The following is a 26,417-nucleotide window of genomic DNA, read 5'->3' as shown; positions in this document are numbered from 1 at the left end:
AGATATAACAATGTGAGAGCCGATTCTGGATTTTGTCTAGCAGCATCACTCTTATTATCATCACTGTTACTATCAATACTTCATTTTATGCCTTCTTCCAGAACGCATGAGCTCATTGCTAATGGCAAAATCCTTCTTTTGAATAGAAAATACCTCATATACAATGTGTAGCTTTGAGGGACACACACACACACACACACATCCCAGCAAAATTAGACCTTCATTACAGTCAACACTGATTTTCCATTGTCTGGAATAACTGGTTACTTGTCCAGTTTGCGCTCAATTGCAACAAACATTACTTTTCCTTAATTGTCTGTTCACATTTCAAACTTTGTCAGCACAAGAGCAGAAGAATTACCATGGGCGAAGACTAATTTTTGACAAACCCGCCTTCATTAAAGGATTAGATCATGAAAACATTCATCTTCCAAAACCAGAAGTGTAGCCCATCCACAGGCAAGTCGCTAAAAGCCTGTCTGACCGCGTTAACAGGACAGACAGTACGTGTCATTACCAGGGTGACTAATGGCTAAACCACTAACCATACATTCAATCCAGGTTTTAGCACAGAGAACGGCACAATGTCTCACTCTTAACCTGCGTGGTTGCCATATTGACCCGATACAACCCAATATATGATTGATTTATTTCACACGTAATGATACATGGCTAGACAACTGTACACATTATATCAAACTAACAAAAATAAAGAAATACATAGTTGAAACGCAAGAAGCGTAAATGGCATTTAACATATGAAAGTTACACTTTAAAAATGTGGATCTTACAATTGTCATACAACCAGACATTATTATTATTAATATACTGTACATTTCCTTTCATTCCAATCTTCTTAAGATGGATGTTCACTCCCTTCTTGAAAGCTGCTGCAGATAGATGTCGACTCATCCTTATGACAGCATTTCATGGCATGATTATGGTAACCACGAGCAAGGAGATCATATCAAATTCCAGTCTAAAAGCAAATATCTGGCTACTGATCTGATTCAAATAACACATTGTCAACACTTTAATTTACCCTTACAGGTCATTGCATTGGATTACCTGTTCGTGTTTGTTTTTACCATTAATTGATGCTGGCATTTAAGTATCAGAATTGTCAATTCAAATACCAAGAAGCTGGCTTTTACAAAATACATAATACACTTTCAGAACACAAAAGTTTGTAATGATTATTACTGAAACAACAGACAAAAGTTTGTCAAACAGAGATCTGCATTTACTGTAATACAACCTAAATGGACTTTATGCCACAAAGCCAATTCAAAGATTCACAATGAGTGTTGCAATTGAGCCCTTATGTTTCTGAGAAGTAGCCAAACTTAAAACATATCATAACAAACCTCAACTATCGCCGCCCCTGATTATTCACAAAGAAACAAACTATACCAGCTTATACATCCACCCCAAAATATGTCTGCATCAGAGTCTGCAATGATACATATTTAGATGAAAATATATTTATATAATTTGTGGATTTTTCACAGTAGTTTGCACTGTACCCTTTTGTCCATCTATTTATGCCTACATAATTTTCACCTTGAGGGAGTCTTTTGAGTCACTAGAGAGAGAATGTGGCTCGTGGTTTTTTGAGGAAGAAAAATGTCTCTTGGATTTTATTCTGCAATATCTCTGATCTTCAGTGTGGCAAGTGCTGTGCGTGTCTTTCAACTCTGCTGGCCAACAACGGTTTGGGGACTGATTACTCTGAAAGGCTATTTTTTTTTTCCTATGAGGACACAGCTTGTAGAAACTGCAAAAAACATTTGCTTTGGCACAGATTTACATTGTAGCAATGTCCATTCCTTGATCTCCATGGCCATGATCGTTACTACAAACACAAGTGGGCCATTGTGGTAATCCTTGGCTCAGTACACTGTCACAGATAAGTCTATGTGTTTGTGTATTGCCGTTTCAGTCTATCCTCTTTCCTAGTGTAATGTCAGTGCACTCTAGTGTCTAATCATTCTGCGCATAAACCCAAGATCAATCCCCTCTCTGTCGTCAACTCTCTCTCACTCACTCTCACTCAATACTCTCACTTTTGCTGTTAGATTTGAGTCTCTTGTACATTTTCCTTCGAACTCCCCTTGAAAAGAAGAGGTTCCATTTGTGGATTCTGGCTTTGGCCCATGAAACCCTTGATCGATCCATGTAAGCCCATGGTAGGCATAGGCAGAGACATGGGGAGTGGTGGGGACATCGAACTGGGGATGGTGTTGGTGCCGTTGCCTGATGAGGTGAGCAAGTTGGATGTTGAGATCGGGACAGAGGTACAGGAGATAGGAATATCTTGACCTTGCTGGCTCTTGTTACTCAGGATCCCTCCTGGCCCCATCCCTTCAGTGCCAATACTAAGACCCATCACATTGTTGTTAAAATGATGTGTCTTGTAGTAATGGTTTAGCGTATCGGTACGACCAATGTTGGGAAGGTTGACTATTTCTGGATGATGTATCCGTAGGGTTCCTTCTCCACCTGTTCCAGAATTCATTGTCGAACCACCTGAGATGCCACTTCCTGCTCCGGCTCCGATCTCATCCTCTACATTCACAATTTCAATGGCTCTGGCTGGGCCGTGGTGCTTGTGTAGCTGGTGTTGCTTACGGAGTTTATAGAAGACCACCAACATTACTGCTGCCATGAAAGTAATGGCCACAAAGCAACCAATGATGATCTTAGTTGTTTTCATTACATCATCCAGGCCTGGAATGTTAGTTACATGTTCTGGGGGCTCAGTCACTGTATTTTCAGGAGCTCTATTGATTCGTGGAGACAGTGAGGAGAGAGAAGAGAGAGAAGGCGTTATAGTAACACCAGGTTGGTGGACAGTAGGATTAGGAAAATCTATGAAGGTCTCGTTAATATACTGTCTTGCAGACTCCTCCTCGTCTGTTCTTGGCTCTAGTGTTTCCACAGTGACGGTGGTGAAATAGCTGTAGGTGTTGCTGGGGTCCGAAGCAGATACATTGAGAACGGCGGATGCAGTGGTATTTCCAGCAGAGTTGGTTACCATGCAAGTGTACTGTCCTGTGTCTTGCATGGTCACATTTGTGAAGTTCAGTGTTCCGTCATGGAGCACTGAGATCCTAACTCGGTATGATCCGTGGGTCATCAGCGTGCCATTTGGAGTGAACCAGTTCACGGAGGTCATTGACGTTCCAGTACGACATTTCAGCTCAGCAGCCATGCCTTCAGTGACATTGAGGTCAGTGGGTGGCTCAACAATCACTGGGGCATAGCAGGTAAAGTGGCTCTGGTCTAGTTCTCCAATGTACTTGCCCTTTAGACCTGGGGGTGCGTGGCAGCGAGCACAACAAGTGGTGTTGCTGGGAACTGTTTCTTTCAGCCACCAGCTGAGCCAGAGAACGTCACAGTTACAAACCCAAGGGTTATGGTTTAGATGTACCCTCTCCAACTGGTGCAGAGGGGTGAAGAGGTCATGAGGCAGGGAATGCAGGGAATTGTGAGAGAGGTTCAGCTCCTCCAAGTTTTTGAGATCATCAAAGGCATTGCGTTCAATGACTGACACTCTGGAGTGCATTAGCCACAGCTTGCGAAGTGAAACTAGACCCTGGAAGGATCCAGGCCGGACTATCCCGAGCTGGTTCCCTGATAGCTCCAACTCCTCTAGTCGCACTAATGGGGTGAGGTTAGGTATGTCCTTCAAGCCACACATGCCAAGATTCAAGAAGCGCAAGTTTATCAGACCTTCAAAGGCTGCCTCTGAGATGAAATCCAGCTTCCTGAGTTCCCCTAGGTCAAGACGCCGTAAAGAGGGAACACGATGAAAGGCAAACGCCGGCAGCGTCTCGATTGGGTTGTTTCTTAGCCATAGTTCCCTTAGCTTGCTTAGATACTCAAAAGCTTGGGATGGCACCACTGTAAGACGGTTGTCAAAAAGCTCCAGTGTATTGAGGTTAGGAAGACCATTAAAAGCTCCCACCTCAATCTGTCGGATGTGGTTCTTTGAGAGCTGGAGGATTTCCAAATGTCGCAGATGCTTAAATGTATCAGACTTGATCACCTAGTGTGGAAACAAATAAAAGGGAGGCATATTGTAGCAAAATTAAACATAATGCTCTCAAGGTATCTATCTTTAAAGTCTTAATGTGTTTTCCATTTGTGGATGAAACCAAAATTACCTGAATTGAGTTCTCTTGTAGATTGAGGTATCTTGTGTTCTCTGAAATACTGTCAGGGATTTGATCTAAACTCCTCCTTGTACAGATGACACGGCTTGCCTGATTGGAGCAGATACAGGGGGAGGGGCACGGGGGTGCTGCCTCTGTCAGCTGAGGTCCATGGTTGTGAAACCACAACAAAAGTTGGACCAACCAGAGGAGGGGGAAAGGGGTACCTGGACTGGTCACCATGACAACACGCATGGCAACTGAGTCATGACCTACCCCTATTGCTAAGAAGTTGATAGGTCACCTCCAATCAAGCGACTTCAGGTGCTTATCTTGATGTTCATATTTAACGCTCTGATTCTCTTTTGCTCCTTCAAGCAGCCACTTAAAAACTGAGGAAAAAAGTGCAATGCTATATTAAAGACTTTATCAATAATAGATTCTTACTTTGCTTTTGCTCATAGTTCCTTGGTAATCAAATACTTGGGCTTTCTCAATTTTTCATTTTTCTTCCCATGACAATTATTAGAAGAGAAATCAAATTTAGGGGAGGATTTGCTTGTGAAAGTGTTGTCACGATGGAGACTGTTGGTTCTCCCTGTAAGGGAAGAGACAAAAGAAGAGAGAGGAAGGAGGTCAAGTGAGTGCACAGTGCAGAAAGATTTACTTTACAAGCCTAGCACACACATGCGACTATTTGCAGAACTGAACTGAAAATCTCTAAATATCACCAATATCTCCTCTGGAATAATGGTACAATTTTCTATTCTAAAGACATGTCTATCAACCACTGAGTCAGCTGCCATTTAGGTTTAAACCTAACATCAGGGTCATGGTCTGAAATGGACACAAAATTCTAAAACTGCAAGTTGGGTCACAGGTGCTGCAGCATCCACTTTATGATACTGGCATTCTTCAAGCCAAATACGCACTGACAGAGGTAGACTCTCACATTCCCAAAGAATGCAAAGTGGTTGTATGCAGTTACAAGTCCATGTGGCCCTAAGGTTAATGCAGAAATTCATGCAATCCATCATGAATCAGCAGCACAGCATTACAAATGAGGTAACAAATGATGCCTGCATGCAGTAGTTTAGAAATTAAGACATGAAGGAATGATTATTGACTCTTGACATTTTACTGCAATGCACATGCGGTGCCCAATATGCCACGCTAAATCGGACAAGATTCCCCCAACAACTAAAACTGATGAACCAGACATGAATATGACAACTGGATTATACAGAAAGAGGAAAAAATGGTGCAAAATAAGCCTTTCTGTTTGTTTTGGAGGGGGGGGGGGTTGAATTCCTGAATGTGCATTGTGTTTTTCAAAAGCCTTGTTTTTGGTTAATCGAGTGTCACACACACACATCTTGCAACAGAAATGGCTGCGAGCATCAGCAGACTCACTAAATTTAGAAATGCTTGGGCTGTTCCCCTTATAATGATTAGAAAGAGAAAGTGCTCATTGTTTTCTCAAGCACATAATTCTCGTCACTATGACTCTGGCAGTCACAAGTCTGTCATGTCTGAGAACAAATGATAAAAGATCCTTGTTTCCTGACACTAATATAAACACAATGTCACCTCTATCGATATGGCATTTAAAATAACTCTTGGATGCATTTTAAAAAATAAAAGAATCTCTTATTAATGTAATAAACTGTTTATTCTTTCTTTTTTTATGAAACAGCTCCATGGCAGTCCTTAGCATCTCCTCTCCTATGCAGCGACGATGCATGCGCCTAGAAACACTGTTGCTGTGGCAACCTGCTCACTCACCATCTTGTGTTTTTACTGTCCAGTGCCCTATTCCACATTACTGTGTTTAGCTGAGCTTGATCAACATTTTGTGTCCAAAATGGATAAACAGCGCCTTTGCTGTCTAAATCAAAATGCATTTAACTCAAAGCTTATAGTGTATGCTTGCAGTATTTGCTATTATAACACACTCGGTAAGAAAAGCCAAAGCTGAATTTTGGAATTCTGTTCATAGGAGATAGAACAGGGTTGAACTTTGGCCTTCAGCATAACAACAGCAGGAACAAATCTGCAACGAATCTTAATGGTCAAGGTCTGAGGATCAGGTCAACATTGGTTTTCATCTAAAACATACTTCGAAGAAGTTAAAGCAGCTATTAAGAAAGCTCGTAAGGGAATGTACGCTAAAAATAGACTTTTTTCAGATGCTTTGCACATCCCACTGACTCTCTCGCCCTGTCTCATTCTCTCTCTTCGACACATGCCCACATCCAGATCTACGACCATCGTAACTGTAACTGACACAAAGAAATGACAGCACATACGTACATCCCAGATAAGCTAATGAATGTAGACGTGTGAATACAAATAAACCTAAATATTACAGTAAGCAGCTCCTTTGCACCAGTCCTCATTATGGTGCTCTTTACACTGTTGTCCTTCCTTGAAGAGTCTCCCACTCATCCCCATCTCACAGCTAATTATGCATTTCAATAATCTGACTGGCTCTCTTAGACATCAGAATTGTATCTGATTCAGAGTAGAGGTCTGATAGTTGCAATGATTCATGAAAGCATCAAAGCAAAACATCATTAATATTCAGCCGGCCAAAGAAGTACCAGTGTTTCATACGCTGCTACTTCATTAAAAACACACAGCGATGGTGGTGCTATGCCTTTCTTTCCTCCCTTTTTTTTCCTTTTAAATTGAGCGGTGTACAAAGTATCATATAAACACAGCTGGATGGAAAGTATTTCCAAATTCCTCCAGCCACTTTCATGACACTTGAAGTCTAGAAAGAAATGTAAGCTAATGGTGAAGTTTTGGCCCCACACACAGCCTTTTGTTAAAACAAACTTGCTTCCTTCATTGCATCACTGAGGGAAAGATGCATTCCCCTTGAATTAAAAACCAGCTGGCCCTTGTAATCAATAAGTTGTTTAATGCAGCATTTTTTCCCTTAAGTACAGTTAAGCACTTGAGCTGCATTTGTTCGTTGCATTACATGGGAAATGTCACTAAATGAGGTGGTGCAACCAGTCAGCGGAGAGCACCACATTGTATTGTAAAGAGCTGTATTGTGGGAGAGACCTTGAACCTGCAAACATGCCTGTTGACTTCACCTGCCATCTTTAAGTTCTTGACAAAAGGAGAGCTCGAGAGCTACAAAATACACTGCGATGGTCTTTATTTCTAGAATCTTGGCCCATCTGATCCTGTCGCAGTTGGCCTTCTTTCTGATCTTTGTGCAAAATGTGTTTTCTAGGGCTTCTTGACATAGCTGAAACACTGGCCACATTAAATTCTTCAAGCCAATTTCACTTAAATGAATCTCTCTCTCTCTCTCTCTTTGTTTTTTTTGTTTGTTTTTTTATTTTATTTTAGCCCTTTGTGTTCGTGTCAAAAGCAGATTGCAACGATGTAGATATTGATTATTCGATCAGGCCTGAGAGATCGCTCACTCGTTAAAAGACAAATTAGCTAAAAGCTGCTGACCAACTGCTACAAACCAATCACATCATCGCGAGTGCCTGATTGTATCAATGTCTTCCACTCCACAACTGTCATTAAGGTTTATGAAGAGGCCAAAAAACAGAAAAATGGAGAAAAAAATTTGTGGTGCTGTTGTTTTCAATATAAACTGAGGCTGTGGGTTGCTTTTTTGAATACAAGCCCCAATTAGACCTCATGTATTTACAGATGCTCAAGATGAACACAAAGCGACACAGGTGCAGCAGGGCCAAGATCATCTACTGTAACTATGACAACACCAGATTGATTCAGGACGTGGGAATTGGGGTAGGATGGATGGGACGCATTTCACCAGTATGGATACATCAACCACTGTTAGAGAGAGGGAGAGAGAGGGGAAAAAAAAGACAAGCTCGTAGCAAACGTCTTCAGACTTTTAACAATTGCAAGTTGTTGTATTTTTTTTCTTCTTCCCCCTATTTTTCTTATTTTTTTCCATCACATCTCAAAAACCCATAACTTGCCCATGTTTTTCTACCCTGCAGTCGCAACCTCTGATCTGCAATCTCTCCTCATCATATAGCCTGTAGCATAATATCTCCTACAATTGAACAGAATGGCCTTATTCATCTATGCAGCTGCGCTCACTACGGCGCACCTTCTCGGGAACGCAATTGAAATTCTGAATAGGCCTAATTCTGCACATGCTGCATTACAAAATGGCTTGCATCCATCCTCTCTTCGGCGGCATAACAACACGACTGCACGCAAAATAACCTTTAGGTTCATTGCTGACTGGGAAATATCACCTGTGTAGATGTGCAATACATAGGTTTGCGCGTAGAAGCGATTCCTTTTAATGCAACTAGCACAGATTTATTCCACTGGCATCGACGTGGACTGTGTGCTCATGTTAATTATTTGCTTAAATTGTTATGCATCTCAGCTTTTTGCCACACTCAATTTCTTGTCCCCTCCTTTGGCATCTCATGACTGTTTTCAGCATCACTCTCGATTAGGTAACAAATGTAATAATTACACCAGCCATTTCCCCCCCTTCTACCTGTACAGCCAAAATAGCCTACCTTAATGTTTCGGCGTCTGCGGCGTGAGGTCGATGTTTTCTCTCCCCCTCTCCGATCGTCAGTTACCTCGCTATCAGTCTCTCCTCTTTTTTTTCCTGCTCTTCCCTAAATTGATTCGCTTGTTTCCACGGCTGTGAGCTGGCTCTTGTTCTTGTAGGCTAGATCCGCAGCGCCAACGCAACGCGGGGGGCTACAGTGATGGCAGGTTAAAGATGAACACAATCCACACACACGCGTGCGCGCGGAAAAAAACAGAGATCGGCTTCGGGATCGCCGAGGAAAAAAATGGTGTTATAATTATGGCACGGAGGAACGAGGTCGGGGACGAGTGCATCGATGCGCCTTATCATCCTTGGAGAGGAACGCAGGTAGCAAACGCGACGGCGCCCGCTGGGCAGAGCAGTTTGCGTCCAGCATAAGCGGCTCTTTACGCACATTCCGTATGTTTCAGTCTGAATCCGACTAAGACAGCATTAGGAGAAGAGACGAAGGAGCACCGACCCGTGGATGTGGCTGCGTTTCTTTGGGTGTATTAAAGTGAACGTTCAGAGCCGGATTCCAAAATGAGAGATATTTCACGTGTTTGCTTTCCGCGTGTTTTGTGTCTCACATCCCCCGGTGAAACTTAAGCTCTGGGCTTGTTATGAGTAGCAGTGTAGTCACATATTTATTAATATGACTCAGCAGCACTGTATGATCGGGAGGGTAACCTGAGTCAGTTCGTTTCTCCCTATCAAGTGAGATTTTGAGCATTTATTATTATTATTATTTTATTATTATTTTATGGGCACTTTCTTTTAAAAGCCACCAAATATTAACAGAAATAAACCTTTCTGATTCACTCAAAGAGTTTTGTAGACTCTGTAATGTTCCCGTAGCTAGCAAGAGCATTTGTTTTTGTAAGATTATATCTAGCAAATCAATGAGGCCTGCTTTCTGCAGACTGTGCATATGAGTGTTTACTCCAAGCCTTCCCACCCTCTTGAAAGGCTTCTGTATTGGACTTGTTAGATTTAAGCTGTAAATAAGGAAGCCACCAGCACTATTACTTCCTGTCAGCACCCAAACATGTAGAACACATACACTGCAGGCCTGTGAAGATCTGGACCGTGAATTAAACCATACATCTGAGCCTTGCAAATGTAGACGTGAAATATTTTGTTAAGGTTTTCAATTCATGTAATGTAATTAGTGAATTGAGAACAGTATGACCAAGTAAGTGGCCAGTTAAAGAGATGTTAGCTCACAAGTGATTTCCCTCCATTGAGCATTGTCATGTATGTGTCCACGTGTCTGAAGTACAGAAGAAGAGAAGCCCCCTTTGCAGCTTTACAACTACCAAAGACTACTTTGTGGGTAAAAATAAATCTCAGTGCATCTTTGCTCTGTCTCAGCTCACACTAAAGGTCAAAGGACAGAAAAGGCCAGTGATGCTTCAGAAAGACCCCCGAGATATATGCACTCCTCTCTCTTTCCCTCCATCTCTCTCTCGCGCCTTCCTTCCCTCCCTCACCCTTTCAGTTGCTCCTACCCTCCCTCTCAGTGAATGCCGTAGTGAGCATTGTTCACGACCACTAGCTTTTACTGAAAGCTGCACAGCAATGAGGTCTCTGTGCCTTTTGCCTCTCTCTTCCTCTACCCTCCCCCTCCTCTGGCTCTCTCTCTCCCACCCCTCTACCTCTCTCCCCTTCCCTCTCTTTCTCACTCTATCTCTCTCCCTCTATTAAATTTCCAGTCACACAGTGGTGCAGAGGATATTCCTCCTTTCCCTCTTTCTTCCTCTTCCCTCATTCCCTCTCATTCATGTTAAAATCTTAGCCCATATTCCGTCTCTCATCCAGCCCTGGACGCCTTTCACTGCTTTTCCACCACTCTCGGCTCCTCTCTCCGTACATCTTTTTCGCCTTCCATCCCCCGCACCATTTAAAATGATTCCATGCCGCCCCTGCCAAACCCACCCTGTGCCTTTGCTCTCCTTCTTCCCCCCACTTTCTACTCTATGTCCTCACTGTGTCATTGCACATTGTATCTGATATTCCCTTTATGCATGTATAGTACGCTTGTGTGTGCGCAGGCACCCTTGAGCTTGTGTGTAGGAGCGGTGGACTGGAGAGAGGGAGAAGGACATGCATTTGTGCACAGTAAATGAACAAACGCTCATTGCTGTATTGCTTGTGTCATCAGTGCAGGAAGGCTCTCGGACGCGAAATACAGCAGAGAGAGCTAATCCCGCCATCCAGAAGACGGGCACATGGCATTTCTAATACAACCCAAACCCCATAAACTCTTAATGCTGTGTTAGGAGCCACAGGGGAGGAGAAAGGGAGGGTGAAGAGGATTTGGCAGCAACATGCTACTGCCAAGACATATGTGGCATGCTGATAGCACTAGAGAGGTGCAGCTCACACTGTGTGGAAGCTTTGGAGGGGTGCTGATACACATCAGTCACTTGTATCATTTTAGGAGCGACAGGCCTCGCCGGTCTGGAAGTGGGTGACTGAGTAATTGCACGTAGTTCAAAGCGAAGAATAAAAATGTTGCTAATTGTTGGAGCAGCACCTCTGACGTTTGGTTCAGTCGGAGCACACAGGTGATCTGTTTAGTGGTCCCAACGGCATTCAAGTGAAATTTTAAACCAACTTATATTTCTGTTATTTTTAGAGATTTTATTGAAAGAAAGAAAAAAAAGTTGAGTTGGCGCTCATTGCCATCTGGTGCCAGAGAATAAGAGCGATACGAGAGAGTTTCTACTTATTCGTGGCGATATCCCTGTGTGTGTGTGTGTGTGTGTGTGTGTGCGCGCGTGCTGGAGAGGGAGAGGGAAAGAAAAAAACACAGAGAAAAATCCTGGTGTCACAGTATCTTAGCAACTGCCTCCATCTCCTTGGAGACAAGAAGTGACATCACTTCCTGTCTGTGAGAACTCAGTTTTGGTTTGTACACAGTGTGTTTGTGCATATGATTTGGAGGACTTGGATGTGCGCTGGCGTGCTGCCACGTTCGTATGCAGATGTGGACCCGCAGTGTGCGCGCTAATCCAAGGAGGAAGTAATCCACAGCTTCACCGAGGGCGAGAAGATTAACTGAAAGAGGAAAGTTAAACTTGTGTGTTTGTTTTTCAGTCACTGTTTTGTGAATTTGGGTGTAAGATGCTAACATCAAGGTGGATACTGACACAACGTTTAGGTCCAAATATTTGTTCAAGTCATCCGGTTTCAACTAATTTTCATCCATGAATATAATTTGTAACCTATTTAAGATAATTATTATGTTTATTTTATTTTTTCCTTAAACATTGTCACTTTGTAAAACACTTGCATTTTCTTAATTTCTTTCCTCTTTTTTATCTTTACTGCTAAAATACCAAGTTTAAGAGTTTTCTTCTGTTTATATTGGCCTCCTAAACACCAGCTGAGCTCCACTCAGAGAAAACATTATCTTCAACTGCCATCTTGTGAGCAACAGAGTGTAGTGCAATTACCATTCGTTATGAGTGATTTCCTTTAAGGAGTTTACCAGCAACATTTTGTACTAAATTTCATTCATTTGCATAGCTAAAAAATATCTTTATTCCATGCATGGCCTTCAGCCTGACCATCGGCACATACAGTAGAAGGTTTAACGTCCCTCCCCCTTTTTGTTTGGGAAAAAATTAAAAATGCAAAAAATGTCAAAATATGGAAGAAGAAGAAAGTGTCATAATAGGATGCCATGAAGTCTGCTTGGAGAATCCAGTCATACCTGTCTTGCCAAATGCATGCACATTATCAGATGTTGCATGTGTGGCCGATTTCTACCTATAGGTGGAGCTAAAGTGGTTGAGATACACAAAGTTTGAAAAAACAGTACTATTCCTGATCAGTGTGCTAACTCTCACAACCTTTAAGCATACAGCTATAAATTCTTTCAAATTTAGAAAGAAAAAATAAAGTCATCTTCCTTTGTTTGTTTTCAGTTTGAGTCGCTGCCATTTCATGTAACATAACATGTCACACATTGAGAGATGTGCCTATGCACTTGGAGGTTTGATATAGACCATATATTGCAGGAAACATGGTACAGAGAATCCTGAGGCAAGTCTCAAGAGCTGTGTCAAGAAAATTTGGCAGAGTGACTGTAAAATGTTAAAAATGCAAAATGACTGAATGAAATTGCCAAGAAAGATCATGACATAAACCACAGACCCTGCCAAAAATCTGGGTCAATACATGAGAGAATACCGAGCTTTAACCTTCCGCGAACAGATTATTACTATGCAAGGCCTCCGTGAATCAACAAAGTCAGCAACACACAAAGACCATCAAACAGATCAGCATATGATTTACAAGATGTCCCAGGGGATATCAGTGTCCTGCGTGTGCCAAACCTCGGCAAATGTTGCACACTTCAGCAAGTCATTCTTATTCCGCTACACATCTTTATCATTAAAGCTTCCTCAGTCAAAGGGAAGAGTGGAGGAGAAGTCAAAGGCTGCAAAGTCACTGCTGCAGAAACCCAAGCCAGAAAAGCAGACATCTACACATGCAATGCAACCTGGACATTTCCAGACATTACACAGCAGGCATGACAATGTATATGTCTGTCTTTTCCTGTCAGCTCCCTGGACTTTGATGTGATGTAGAAACTGGTGATAGTCTGGTGCATTCACAGCCAGGGTGATTGTGATTGAAGGAAACAGGTGATTAAATATTCTATAGTACTATAGAAATAGGCAGCACGGTGGTTAGCACTGTTGCCGCACAGCAAGAAGGTCCTGAGTTCAATTCCACCATCAGGCCGGGGTCTTTCTGTGTGGAGTTTGCATGTTCTCCCCGTGTTTGCGTGGGTTCCCTCTGGGTACTCTGGCTTCCTCCCACCGTCCAAAGACATGCAGCTCGTGGGGATAGGTTAATTGGATAATCCAAATTGCCACTAGGTGTGAATGTGCAAGTGAGTGTGAATGGTTATCTGTCCTTGTGTGTTAGCCCTGTGACAGACTGGCGACCTGTCCAGGGCGTACCCTGCCTCTCGCCCTATGACAGCTGGGATAGGCTCCAGCACCCCCCGCAACCCTGAAAAGGATAAGCTGAAGCGAATGGATGGACTATAGAAATGCAAACACTGGAAAATTTGCTTTTGTAATTTTGTAGATAAATAAAAAATTAAAAGCAATTTTCATAAATTTATAACCAACAGGTGTAACATTACAAAGCTCATGTCAATTCCCACCTTAAATCCTATAAAGTTAAGTTATTAAGAATACAGTTCAAATCAATCATTGTATTAAATATTAATGGTTCTAAGAGGGTAAAGTCTTATTCTCTTCTGTTTGCTCCTTATCTTTACCTCACCACTAGGTTTACAAATCTCAAGAGTTCTTGAATGGACAGTATTTACATGAATTTAGCTTGTTTCATCAGCTAATATATGAATACAATGATTTCGACCAAAGGTTCATCAAGCACTTTAACATAATGTTCTTGGACATGCTAGCATGTTGACATTAGCCTTGTGTACTGTGAATGAGGAAGTCTAATAGATGACAACAGAATCAGTTTAAGCCTGGATCATAAAATTCCTTTATTAAGCCATGGTAGGGCTACATGTGATGCAACCTTTCTGTACATTTGAATGAGCAGAATGTGTCACGAGTCAAGCTACAATGTTTTGTTCAGTAACAGAGCAACAAATAAGCTAATTGATCAGCCACAATGGAAAGGAAAAAGTATAAATAATGAGCAATTAAATTCATGCAGACTCATTAATAATATAGTACAATCGGACCGAAGCTGAGTAAGCAATTTACAAACGTCAGTCCTAGAGGAAGTGTCTAAGCAATTATTTAAATTTATGCAGATTATTTTTGGTCTTTTTCACTTTTTGTCTTTTCTTTTTTTCCTGATTTTGTGGTCTTTTCTTGAGGATCTTTCTTTGATTTGTTTCTTTGCCAGAATTTTCCTGGGAGGTTCAGCTGCAAAAAATAAATAAATAATGAATGCATCGCAGTTAGTACAGGGTAAATTAAACAACAACTAATACTGCTGAAATTACTGCAGGCAGTGAGAGTGTTCCCATTGGACATGTGTAATTTGGAATATCAGAACTTTGATCCAACTGCACTGTTCAAATATTCCAAATGGGAAGATCTTATATGCAAGCTTAGATTATTTGGCTCATATTACAGAAAACATCTGGTGGAAACTGCTGTTTCCACCTCTGCCTGTGGGCGTGAACATACAACAACATACTGACCACCTGGCACACAGAGCCAGTGTGAAGATACCAGTATAGTCTGGTCTGTATTATTGTTGACCAATACATGTAAAAATGATGCAAATCCAGATGAATCCATGTTTATTTGTATCTGCGTATCCAGCACTTTTTGCTTAAAAAACAACGTAACTTGTGTAATTACCTCTTCGCAGACCATCTTCTTTGCCTTTTTGTTGCAAGGACATGACAGAAGTCCTTTCTTCTCATAAAACAAACAGTTAACAACGAGTTTGTCGTCCATCTTTCTGTTATGTGGCACAGTGTAGTTTGGGTCATAGGTGTGATGCAAGGCCACCACGATCACCTTTTTATCTCCTTTGAGACAGACAAACAGAAAACACGAGTGATAACGTGCAGAAAAAATACCAAAACAAACAAAACACTTATCATAGATTGTGGTGTGTTTACCTGAAATGTTTGATAAAGCTGAATTTATGTCCGTCTCAAAACGACTGACAATGGGAACGAAGACAATAACAGCCTCACTATCATCAGCTTTCTCCACTTTTATTGCTCCTCGTTTGAAGAGTTTTTTGAGAAATTTCTCATGAGAGCCCATCGTCTGTCCATCAACATGTGAATAAATTGTTACTTTTTCTGTTGGAAGAAAAAAATGAATAGCATCAGATTTCAGATTATTCAAGGCCCTGTTGTTCTACTCTAGGATCCCAGAGATCAGGGAGTCTCAAAAGTACACACAACTCTTATACTTAGCAATTTAATCTTTTGTATGACTTTTCACTTTCCAAGATGAAATAATGTAAAAGCAAGGAAAAAATTAAATAAGTGGCAGAATTTACTGTAACATAGGCAAAGATAACTGGAAATACAATACATAAATATAATTGTAACAAGCTTGAAAGTCAATATTTGGTATGACCGCCGTTATTCTGCAACAAAGTCTGAACTCTCTTAGTCAGCTTTCTCTTCATTTGTACAGTTAAATAGTTCTCCAGACTTCTTGAAAGACATTCAAAGCTCTTCTTTGGATGATTCTGTCTTTTTTCTGTTCTCTGCCAAGATGATCCCACACTGCTTCAATAATGTTGAGGTCCAGGCTCTCGGGAGGCCAATCCATGACAGATGCTGTTCTAGTGTGTATTTTTCTTTGGAGTATTGTAGTAGTGTATTTTCTAATGTGCTTTTACTACATTGGCAGTGTTTGGGATCATTGTCGTACTGAAAAATGAAGCTGTTTTAAAACAGTGCTTTCCAGATGGAGAATCAAAGTCTGATGCCACTTTTCTACAATTCTAATTGCATCAATTTTGACAAGACCCCCAACACCAGGGGCTGAAACGCAGCCCTAAATCATGACAGAGCCTCCACCATGCTTTACAGATAAATAGATACAACTCACCGTTTCACCTCCTTTTCAATTTTAAATCATGCTTTTTATTTGTTTTTGTTTTTTAATGTCTCTGTAAAGCACTTTGAATCACCTTGTTGTTGAATTGTGCTATATAAATAAACTTGCCTTGCCTCCTGACCTCCTCCATGATTTGATAATGATTTGAACCAAAAATTTCAAGTTTGGTGTTACGTTCCTTTAAAAGGGGTCCAGGTGATAAGGGAAAGTAACAAAATTTGATTTTGAATTTGAAAAGTGTCCGGGTCAGAAAAAGGAGACAGAGGCAAAATTGTTAAATTAAAGAGTTTTATTAAAGTTTCTATTTATAACTCAACTAAAAGAGACGGGCAAGCCGCTATCACCATTTAAGCAAACAAACAAAAACTCAGGCATCGGTAAGTTAACTGAAAAGCAAAGAACAGTTTAGTGACCAAACACACTCCTCTCCACCGAGCAGGAGCAAGCAATCACAAAATACAGCTCACTAGCTGCAACCACCAAACACACACAGCTCTCTGGCACCAGAGCTCACCTTTCTCTGGGCTTAAATACCTTTAGTTGCTGATGTGAGTCAGCTGTACAAAAGAAAAAGATGGCACCTAAGGCATGAGATGATAGGACACACCCACACAGGCAACTGCTAGGGGTGTAACATTTGGATTCATCACTCCATTAGACCTGTTGCAGCTGATTTTCAGTCCAGTTCTTCAGTAATTTAGCATACCTCAGCCTTTTTTTCTCTATTTGCCTTAGAGTAGATGGAACAACTGAGGAGCCAGATGGATCTCTCAGGTCATGTGTCAGGTCTTGGCTGGATTTTTTTTCCTGTTTTAAAGGTATGACTTTCAGATACTCATCTTCCTGTTGTATATAGGTTTTGCCGCATATTCTTTTGTCCTCCACTCATGTAACAAGTTTTTAGGCAGTCACATAGTTGGTGCAAAAATGCCATTTTATGTTGTTTAAGCTGAGTTATCTTTGGCGTGTTTCAAGGATTAAATTAACAAAATGGGAACAAATGCTGTGTTTTGGAACAGGCACCTATTAACAAGATACAGTGACTTTATTTGCTTCGCTTTCTTTATGTGTTGGCATAACACCAGTACATCTCTTGAGTTAGGTGACTTGTTAATGCTTGCTAATGCTAATAGGTCGGTGTTAGGTGGCATAAACAAAGCTTTCCAAATGGTCAGCTACAAAGACTGGACTGAAAATGAGTGAAAAGCAGCTACCGTCAAAAGAGAGTTATGGCTTAAGACCACTTAAGACCAAAAAAGAAAATACATGAAATCACAGCTCTTTGGAACAAAATTTAAAGAAACGGGGAGGCCCAAGACTTTTGCACAGTATTGTAGTTTCACTTTCACACATATATTCTATAAAACAATTTATTCAAGCTCCTTGGTGGTAGTAACCTATTTCTGATTAGAAATTATATATATAAGCAGTTAAACTTACTTTTATTCATGTTGTTGTTCTTCCGTTCACTGCTAGCCTCTGATACAGGAACCTGACGCTGAGGACTTGCTTTCGTTTTCACTTGCGATCTTATCTGTTATGGCGCACTTTGTAATGCCAAAGTGTGGCCGGCAGATGTCAGTGTTGTGTCATTGCTGGGCATGCTGAAAGGAAATAGATGTCATGTAGAAATGTTATCCAGTGATCCTTATATATTTGACAGCTGGAGAAAACTGGATGCCCTTTTTAACCCCTAAAAAAGGCATGTTGAAAAAGAAGGGAATTTGAAGACACAAAAATACACCAGACCAGTTGCAGTGCATGATGCCACCTGCTAAAAATCTGGAATCAGTCCTTCAGCTGTGTTCAGAATGGCAATTTGCATGTCTGAAGTCAAGAATAAATTCTTCCTTTCAAGCCGTATATTAAAAAAGAAGATAAAAATGTTGTTAATTGGCCTCCTGATATACAAGCAACACTGTGTGACTACATGTTTGTCACTTACAAAACAGTTCTGTGTGTGCACTTTTTTTTCCAAAGAGGGTGTGAACGGAAACTGTGGGAGTGATTCTTCACCCATCTGTAATATAAAGTTGCCTGGCTCATCTGTATCTTCCCCCAGTGTCTGATCGGAGTCAGGACAAGCCGAGGAACCCTCCCTCCAGGCTTCGCTTGCCTCTGACAAATGAGCCGTGCCTCTGATGGAGTGAGTGGTCATTGGCACCCGTATTCAGTGAGCTCCCAAAGACAATCAAACACTTTAAGAAATATGTTGTGCATTTACAGACACATCATTCATTCCTTAAACATAGATCATGACTCATGCTGTCAAGCCTGACACCCCCACCGCTCTCTCTGGAATCTCAAATCTAAATATGAGTCTTAGTTAAACTGAATGGCTAAGGAGGGGAATGTCTCACTCTTAAATTTTCTCCTGGAAAGCCCGGGTGGTCTTTCATATCTTTTTTTTCCTTAAAAAAATGGCACTGACTAGATTGTTCCACATTGCACTTCTGTCATAGTTTATATCAGTCAAAAAAAAGTTGTCCTTCTCTGTAATGAGCTAGAACAAGATAAACCGTATGTTCAGTAAATGAAACTGAGGTTAAACTGATTTTCCTCAACAATATTTTTGATTGTTCCACTGAAAAGTCAAGCTGTGCACACGGCAGAGGTGATTATAACGTTTAATCACTGCGCCCCATCGCTGAGCATAGCAGGCTTCTCACCCCGAGGTTTGATTTACCCGCCCTCTTCCTGAGGAAAAATCTCATTCACTAGACGGATTGCTAAGCGGGTCTCTCCAACCAGCCCCTATAAATCATTCTTTAATCAGAGGCTTCTCAGATTGGGCGCAGACACCCGCAGGAGCACCACTGTGACACCTCAACTCCTCCCCATGCGTCTCTGCAGTCCGGGGAGCTTTCATCCTCTTCTTTTTCCACTGTGAGCTTGTCTGCATTTGTTTTTGTCATCAGGAAGTGTATGACCACACAACGATGCTTTAATGCCTACTTGCTACAAGGAGAGGGGAGGTCTAACAAGATCAGGAACAAGACTACTGATATAGAAGCTGGGAAACAATACAAGGAGCAAAGTGGACAACTAAACCAGTCCAAAGAGGCCCTGAGACCACAGAAAGTCCAGTCTTACAACATGTGTCATATTGCAAATATTGGTATCGATCCCATACCAAGTAAATACAGGGACAGTATTGTTGATACCAATATCGATACCGATACTTTTAACCTATGAAGGCAGCTTATGTATGAGAGAGCAGTTGTTATGATTTATGACATAAATCATCATGAATTTGCAAATTCTGAACACATGTTAATGATCACTAAATCACTGTGAGTTTGGCTTTTCACAATAATTAGTTAGCACATTAAAAAACACCTTTTCAGCTTTTCATGTATTTTGAAAGTAGGGTTTATTTGTTTGTTGAGACCTGAAATGTAAATGTGTGTGGGTCAACTTCTGTTTTTACAGTGTGCTATAGGCTATAAATAAAATAGGCCTGGCAGTCAACACAAAAAGGCTACATACTTAACTTAGAGGATGGATACAAAGTATCGATCCACTCGTGCTAGTATCGAGCTGATGCAAATATCAGCGTTGGTATCAATAGTATCAATATTTGGATCAATCTGCCCACCCCTACAGCCAGATTGTGCTAATGTAAGGAAACTTTTAATTGGGAATTCAGGACACAACACGAAAGTTCAGATGGCATGACAAGTTGGATCATGCTTTATCAAATGAACGAAGACCAGAATAGTTATAAGACATCAGTCTCACATAGTCCTTTTTTAACTTAAAAGTGAAACTGATTATTAGTAGGTGGTGATTAATTTTCCCAGTAATGGAGTGTGAGGTAAATTCTCACATTGGGACTTTAGAGAGTTGATTTTATCCAACCTTCTGAACACTCGAATGACTCTCTGCTGACTGGATACAGTTTTAAGGTCATGAACCATAAAAAAATGGGGGGGGGGGAAACCCAACTGTGTTCAGTGTGTTTAAATTTAACCGCATCAGAAGAGATTGAACCAGTGCTGTGATTGGTCCAACAGGAAGAGCAAAGCTTGCTGGATCTTAAAGTGTTAAATTATAGATATTTAAAGATATTTTTACTCTCGTGTTTTCCGGTGTGTTGGTGTAAATCAGCTCTAATACTATTGATTTTATTAACAAAAATGTTTCACTTTACGTTAATAAAGTGCTTCAAATATTAATACTTACAAACATTCTGTATGTTTACCTTTAAATGAACAAAGAGTCGACTAGGTGCTTAGATGTTAGTATGAAACGTGATAAAAGGTAAAGTGAGATGAGCAAGTGGAGACAGATGAATACTTTTTATCTTTTCTTTTTTTTTTTTTTTTACCATTTTTAATGCAAAGACACCGTGACGTCACTGTGTGGAAATATTTTTCTGTCGCTCAGCCGGTTTGGAGCTGACAGTCCGCTCAAGTTGCCAGAGAGCGCGCACAGCTTTTGCATCCTTGCGTGATGGCCACGGACGCGTCCAGGAGTTTTAAAATAGGATGGCTTCGCAACTCGGTGCGCAGGGGAAGATACCTTTTCAGGTAAGGAGCTGAAGCGATGGGACTCAGATGGACTGTGGTAACAGACTTGAAGTCTGCTGTTTTTCTTCTTTAAAGCCCGTGGAGCCGCTAAGACAATCATAAAAGGACGGAACGCAAAAATCAATTAAAAAAATCATGCACTGTTCATACTCATGGAGAGATGGCATGCGTGCTCCTCTTCGGTCGACTTCTCCCCTTCTCACACCGGCTCAGAGGAACGTCCATCTGCTTGTTATCCCTTTTCCTTTCATATTTATTCTACTGCGCTCTATTCCCTGACGGTGCCATCATGCAAACGTCAGGTGATCCGACGCCCAGCTGTCAGCGAGCAGATGGAGCCAAAAGGCGCCTTCAGAAATCCCTCTCCTGCCTTTTACCGTCGGACGCGAGGTTGAGCGCTGTTGAGGCGTCTCGGTTGAAAGCCGACCAAAGACCCCATTTCGCTCATCACACCGCCGGGAACGGCACGCCCAGCCCGCCTATGAGCAATTTAAAGTTCGGCAATAAAAAGTTACCAAATGCCATCATAGTCGGTGTGAAAAAGGGAGGCACGAGAGCCGTCCTCGAGTTCATAAGAATACATCCGGATGTGCGCGCGGCGGGAACCGAAACACACTTCTTCGACAGGAACTATGACAGAGGCCTGGAGTGGTACAGGTAAGACAACGTGTGTCTCACCTGTGCAGGTGCGTGTCCATCTGCTCCACAAATCCCGCAATTTATCAGAAATCATAGTAATAAGTAGGAAATTACACCAGATTGGACTTCAGTCAGCTTTTATTGCACAACATCTGACTTTAAGATTCTTGGTTAAAGTGGTTTTAGCTTAACTAATTTAACTAGTTTATGTAATCTAGAAACTGGTCAAAGAGCAGCCTTTTCTCGTGGCTGCTGCTCCCGCAGAGACCCACGAGTGTGTCTGGAAATTTGTGGCTTCTAGTCAGCTGTGCTTGCATAATTCTGCATATCTGATTAGGCCGTTTCTCTCCCACCAAACTAAATGTTAATGATAGTAAATTATGGAGAATGATACACTATATTTCCAGCTTCGTTTTCTAAAAGGTCATAACGATTGCAGGCCAATATAACCGTGTGCCTTCACATGGTACATAGGGAATTACAGTGGAATTCAGGTAAGCGGTGTAGTGCCTCATTTTCTTCTGTTTTATGCCTGAATCTGTTTTCTCCCCTCCGTCCTGGTCTAAATTCTGCAGTGGTTAAATTTACTTACATTTCCTACAGAGAAAAAAAATTGAAAAGGTAAGGAATCATGGGGGGAAAGAGACAATATAATATAATAACAGAATGTAAAATCATCTGATTTCCCTAAAAAAATCAGTGATAAATATGAACCCTCTGTTTTGGTGCTTCTTTGTGTATATCAGACTTGGAGCTGGGTAAACATGCTGGATGTGTTTTCTGCAGTTTATTGACTCACTTCAAGCTTTATTGCAGGGAAGTTCTGAGGAATGTGCTGTGTTTATACTGGCGCTCTCTCTCTCTCCCTTTTTATTCTTCTTTTGACATACTGTAGAGCAGTTCATCAAATTTCTCATAAAATCCAACCTCTGGAGGCGAACAGTGCAAACAGCGTCCTGCATGCCCGCTGTAACTCCTAGACATCTCAGCTGTAGTCGTGTTTGTTTATTATAATATTTAAACATGACAGCCATGAAAGGGAATTATTTATTGATTTTTCAAATGCTACCCAAGGCACCTTAAACTACAAGGGGCACTCAGACAGCGCATCCTCAGCCAAGGTCAGTGCTCCATTTCACAAGTTAAAAGGAAGCGATTCAAATCTGCTCCAAAATTTAATGGGTTCTTCCTTTGCCCGTGCCCCACCAATTCTCCGAGTTTCATGATTTTCACCTTGGTAGTTTATTGGGGGGGGTAATCTTTCTGACTGGTGATCAAACTGTACTGATCACCTACATCCTCAGCTCTCACCCTGGTGGAGGGACAAAGTGCATCCCTAACAAACTGCTTCGATTGACTGATGATCAAACCGAATAGCCATAAATTAAACATGCACATAATTGCACAGATTTAGAGGAAGCATATGTATGCAAACACAAGTTTATCTGATGATAAAATGAAAAAACATGCATACAGTAACTCTCATGCATACAGTAACTCTCATGCATACAGTAACAGACGAGCAATTACGCAGAGATGCGCTCTCGTATTTATCCCCCGGTTCTTTCAAGAGCATTTCATGTTAATGATAGACTGTCATGTAAGCTGCAGGAGGGATGTGTATCAGTAGTATTATATAATAATTACAGACTCAAAGTATCTCCACTAATTGGCACTCTTCACAATGGTTGGCAGTTGAAGCCCTTTTATCTCAGAGATGTGTCTTCCAGATGTGAACCCTCGCCCATTACTGCAGGTTGATTGTCAGCTGTCAAAGCTGTTGAGAAAAGGTCAGACGCCGATTGCTTTCAAAATAAAACAGCTGCTTCCCGGAAGCTTCCTTGTAAACATTCGTTCATAAATCAAAATGAACGGTGTGGACTGTCACCTTGAATTTGCTAATTGATTGTGCCACAAACATGTTTTTTTTCAATGTCTATGCAAAGGCAAAAATAACAAGAAGAAGGACTAAAGATGTCTGAAGTGATCTTACTATGCATCAGATGGTGGCTTGGTTGGCCATGTCTCTACAGCTGAGACAAATTTGCTGTCAATTTTGATGTTGTCATATGTCCACGAGCTTGTTAGTATTATTGCCGTTTATTTATTTATTTATTTTTTAGATTTTAACATTCTTTGAAAAATTGCAGCTAATGATAGAATAAATACAACCTCAGATCACTTAAATGGATGGTTTGAAAGAAGAGCCTTAACAGAAACATAGACTGTATATAAAAGATGGATGTAGACAACATGATATCACCCACTGGCTTTTTGATGCCATCTTGACAAGCAAGGAGTTGCTCTGACTGAAAAATTGAGGAAATTGCCCCAAATCCACACCAAAAAGATCCTTTGTCAGATTTTTGTTTAATGTAAATGCGCCACAGCAATAAAGAGTGAAAACTAGTCATATAACTGATCAGAAAATATTTCCTAAGGTTTTGAATCAAATTTGAGTCTTATAGACTGTTAATAATAAAAAGAGAGAAGTCACCCTCGTGACCACTGGAAAAAATACAGGTTTTGAAATGGATTAGTTGGGGAAACAACAGAAGTGAAATAAAGATTAGCAAATTAATTGACAATGAAAATAATCATTAACTGCTCTCTCCTCTAGAACTTCCAATCAATCTTCAAGTTTTTCTCAGCGAAGCCCTGCTTGTTCATATCACCTCTGTAAAGAATGGCCTAGTTTGAAGAAGTCACCGAACAGAGTCGCTGCTATACGTGTTCTGTTTGCATTCGTGGTGATTTATTACTCCTGAAACATTCAGGCCTGATGCACAGGAGAGCTGTCTGTGAGACAAGTCTCCAGTGACAACAGACTACTACAACTTTGCTTCAGTGCTCCTATTATGATTTTCATCAAGAAATTGAGTTCACGGCCAAACCGAAGCTCACTTAGGGTAGCTTTATGCCTTTACAACTCACTTGTGTAATCCTGCCCTAAATAGATATGTTACATAGATTTTTTTCTTTACTTTGACAAAGGAAATGGAAGGGCATTGTGACCTTTCCTTTGAACCTGTTAGCTTTTAAGGTTGCTTAAGCGCTCAAATGTTTAGTATTTTTTAAAAGAAATCCTAAATTAAATGAATGTAAATGAGAAATGTCTATTCTGTGTTTTCATCTTTCATTCAGAGGTTTAATGCCAAGAACTCTTGAAAGCCAAATCACAATGGAGAAGACACCGAGCTACTTTGTGACAAAAGAGACACCACACCGGATTTCTACCATGTCCCAAGACACCAAGCTCATAGTGGTGGTGCGAGACCCCGTCACTCGAGCAATATCGGACTACACTCAGACGTTATCCAAAACGCCGGACCTGCCGAGCTTCCAGGACCTGGCCTTCAGGAATCAGAGCCTGGGAATCGTTGACATGTCCTGGAACGCCATTCGGATCGGCTTGTATGCTTTGCACCTTGAAAACTGGCTCCACTACTTCCCTCTGGCTCAGATCCATTTTGTGAGCGGAGAGCGTCTCATCACAGACCCAGCAGGGGAGATGGCTCGGGTGCAGGACTTTCTTGGGCTGAAACGCATCGTCACCGACAAACACTTCTATTTCAACCGCACCAAGGGTTTTCCCTGCCTTAAAAAGCCGGAGAGCAGCGGCTCGCCCCGCTGCCTTGGCAAGTCAAAGGGGAGGACTCATGTGCAGATAGACCGAGACGCTATTGAGCAACTGCGAGACTTCTATCGACCTTATAATGTCAAGTTCTATGAAATGGTGGGGCACGACTTTAAGTGGGAGTAGAGGTTCGAGATGTATGTTTACGTGGTGCTGGAAAAACTTAGCTATTCCAAAAATGTTCTTTTAAAGTGGTTTGCCTTCAGTAATGTGTCAAGGCTAAAGTGAATAGCTAACTATCAGCAGTCTCTAGACAATTTCCGAGCGAAGCAGCCGAGGCAGTACTTTCCTTTGAAGTGACTCTAATGAACAGAGTAAAATCTAAGACGACATTGCTTTTGCACTTGTAATGATCAGTTACCAGCATCAGCACCCTGTTTGTTGCCAGATATAGGCATCATTTTCAGATTTCCGTTTGTGTTACTCTGTATTATTGCTGACTTTATTGCTGACTGCTTCATAAAAAAAAAGAGAGAAAATTCGAAGGGAAGGGGATTAGTTCCTTTTAAAATCTGCTTGACTAATCAAAGTAGAGTTTGAAAGCAAGCCCTTGGAAAATGTCAGTGAAGTCTTCAGGGAGAAGAGAATTAAGCTGCACCACTGTGGCGGTAAATCTAAAATGTAAAGCCATAAGGCAAGTATGAACCACCTGATATTACTTACTCTTCATTTTTTTTCAAAAAGTGAAAGATATTTTCTTCCGTTCTTTCCGACATGAAGCAGACATGTGCTGTAACGAGCATTTCACTCTGTACTCCGTGCTTTGTTTCCAAATCCTGGTTTATGTTTTTGTTGCAGAAGTATTTAATCACTGCGTTAATCACAATGCTTGTTCATAAACTTCATTAAATGAAACGGAAGCACAATTTATGAGATTATTAATTCTGTTGCTTCTAAAGCACATGCTGTACACTGATAAATTGCATTTTGTAAAAAAACAAAAAAACATCCTATTTTCTGCTTTTGCTCGATGTTTCGAAAACAACACACCAAACGTGGAAAATTCACACGGCTCTTGCCCCCCCACATTCCTCCTTTTCACATCTAGTTTGTATAGTTATGTTTTAGACCACCATCCTTTGAGGTTTATTGCATTCTGTAAGGTTTGTTGTGTGCCTCTGTGGTGGTAGGCGCATGAGTGGGTGTAGGTGTGAGGAATTTCAATCACTTTTCAAAGACAAAGCAGGGAACACCTATTCGTGGCGGGTTATCAAATAGATTCCGGGGTTGCATGTCACAAGATTGCAGTGAAAAGTTTGGATTTGGCTACAAGCTATGAATACTAACGCC

The 26,417-nt window shown here is 41.2% G+C and overlaps 2 protein-coding genes and 1 long non-coding RNA gene across 3 annotated transcripts; 1 reads left to right on the top strand and 2 right to left on the bottom strand.

Moving 5' to 3' along the window:
• Positions 1-201: 201 nt before the first annotated feature.
• On the bottom strand, positions 202-9,255 carry lrrc4bb (leucine rich repeat containing 4Bb). The gene is made up of 3 exons (XM_085466059.1): positions 8,699-9,255; positions 4,170-4,755; positions 202-4,051 (listed from the first exon to the last, which is right to left on the bottom strand). The coding sequence occupies exons 2-3, from the start codon at positions 4,410-4,412 to the stop codon at positions 2,075-2,077; spliced, it is 2,220 nt and encodes a 739-aa protein (XP_085322185.1). The 5' UTR covers positions 4,413-4,755; positions 8,699-9,255; the 3' UTR covers positions 202-2,074.
• Positions 9,256-14,228: 4,973 nt separating this feature from the next.
• Positions 14,229-17,852, bottom strand: LOC146702973 (uncharacterized). The gene is made up of 4 exons (XR_014921936.1): positions 17,760-17,852; positions 15,359-15,547; positions 15,093-15,265; positions 14,229-14,648 (listed from the first exon to the last, which is right to left on the bottom strand). It is a non-coding gene; the product is annotated as an uncharacterized LOC146702973 (long non-coding RNA).
• A 2,889-nt stretch (positions 17,853-20,741) lies between these two features.
• LOC146702972 (heparan sulfate glucosamine 3-O-sulfotransferase 2-like) lies at positions 20,742-26,068 on the top strand. The gene is made up of 2 exons (XM_085466058.1): positions 20,742-21,508; positions 24,635-26,068. The coding sequence occupies exons 1-2, from the start codon at positions 21,012-21,014 to the stop codon at positions 25,251-25,253; spliced, it is 1,116 nt and encodes a 371-aa protein (XP_085322184.1). The 5' UTR covers positions 20,742-21,011; the 3' UTR covers positions 25,254-26,068.
• Positions 26,069-26,417: the final 349 nt, after the last annotated feature.

The sequence above is a fragment of the Copadichromis virginalis genome, linkage group LG8 (assembly GCF_057382275.1).
Source record: "Copadichromis virginalis isolate Kocher_CV1m ecotype Utaka linkage group LG8, C_Virginalis_male_GT1.1, whole genome shotgun sequence".
NCBI lineage: Eukaryota > Metazoa > Chordata > Actinopteri > Cichliformes > Cichlidae > Copadichromis > Copadichromis virginalis.
This window is presented reverse-complemented; position numbering and strand designations above follow the sequence as displayed.

Excerpts from the sequence above, each read along its gene's own strand:
- lrrc4bb (XM_085466059.1), bottom strand. The coding sequence starts at position 4,412 with ATGCGTGTTGTCATGGTGACCAGTCCAGGTACCCCTTTCCCCCTCCTC. Across the intron at positions 4,052-4,169 it reads TACAAGAGAACTCAATTCAG|GTGATCAAGTCTGATACATT; the intron begins GTAATTTTGGTT and ends TTTCCACACTAG.
- LOC146702972 (XM_085466058.1), top strand. The coding sequence starts at position 21,012 with ATGGCATGCGTGCTCCTCTTCGGTCGACTTCTCCCCTTCTCACACCGG. Across the intron at positions 21,509-24,634 it reads AGAGGCCTGGAGTGGTACAG|AGGTTTAATGCCAAGAACTC; the intron begins GTAAGACAACGT and ends TCTTTCATTCAG.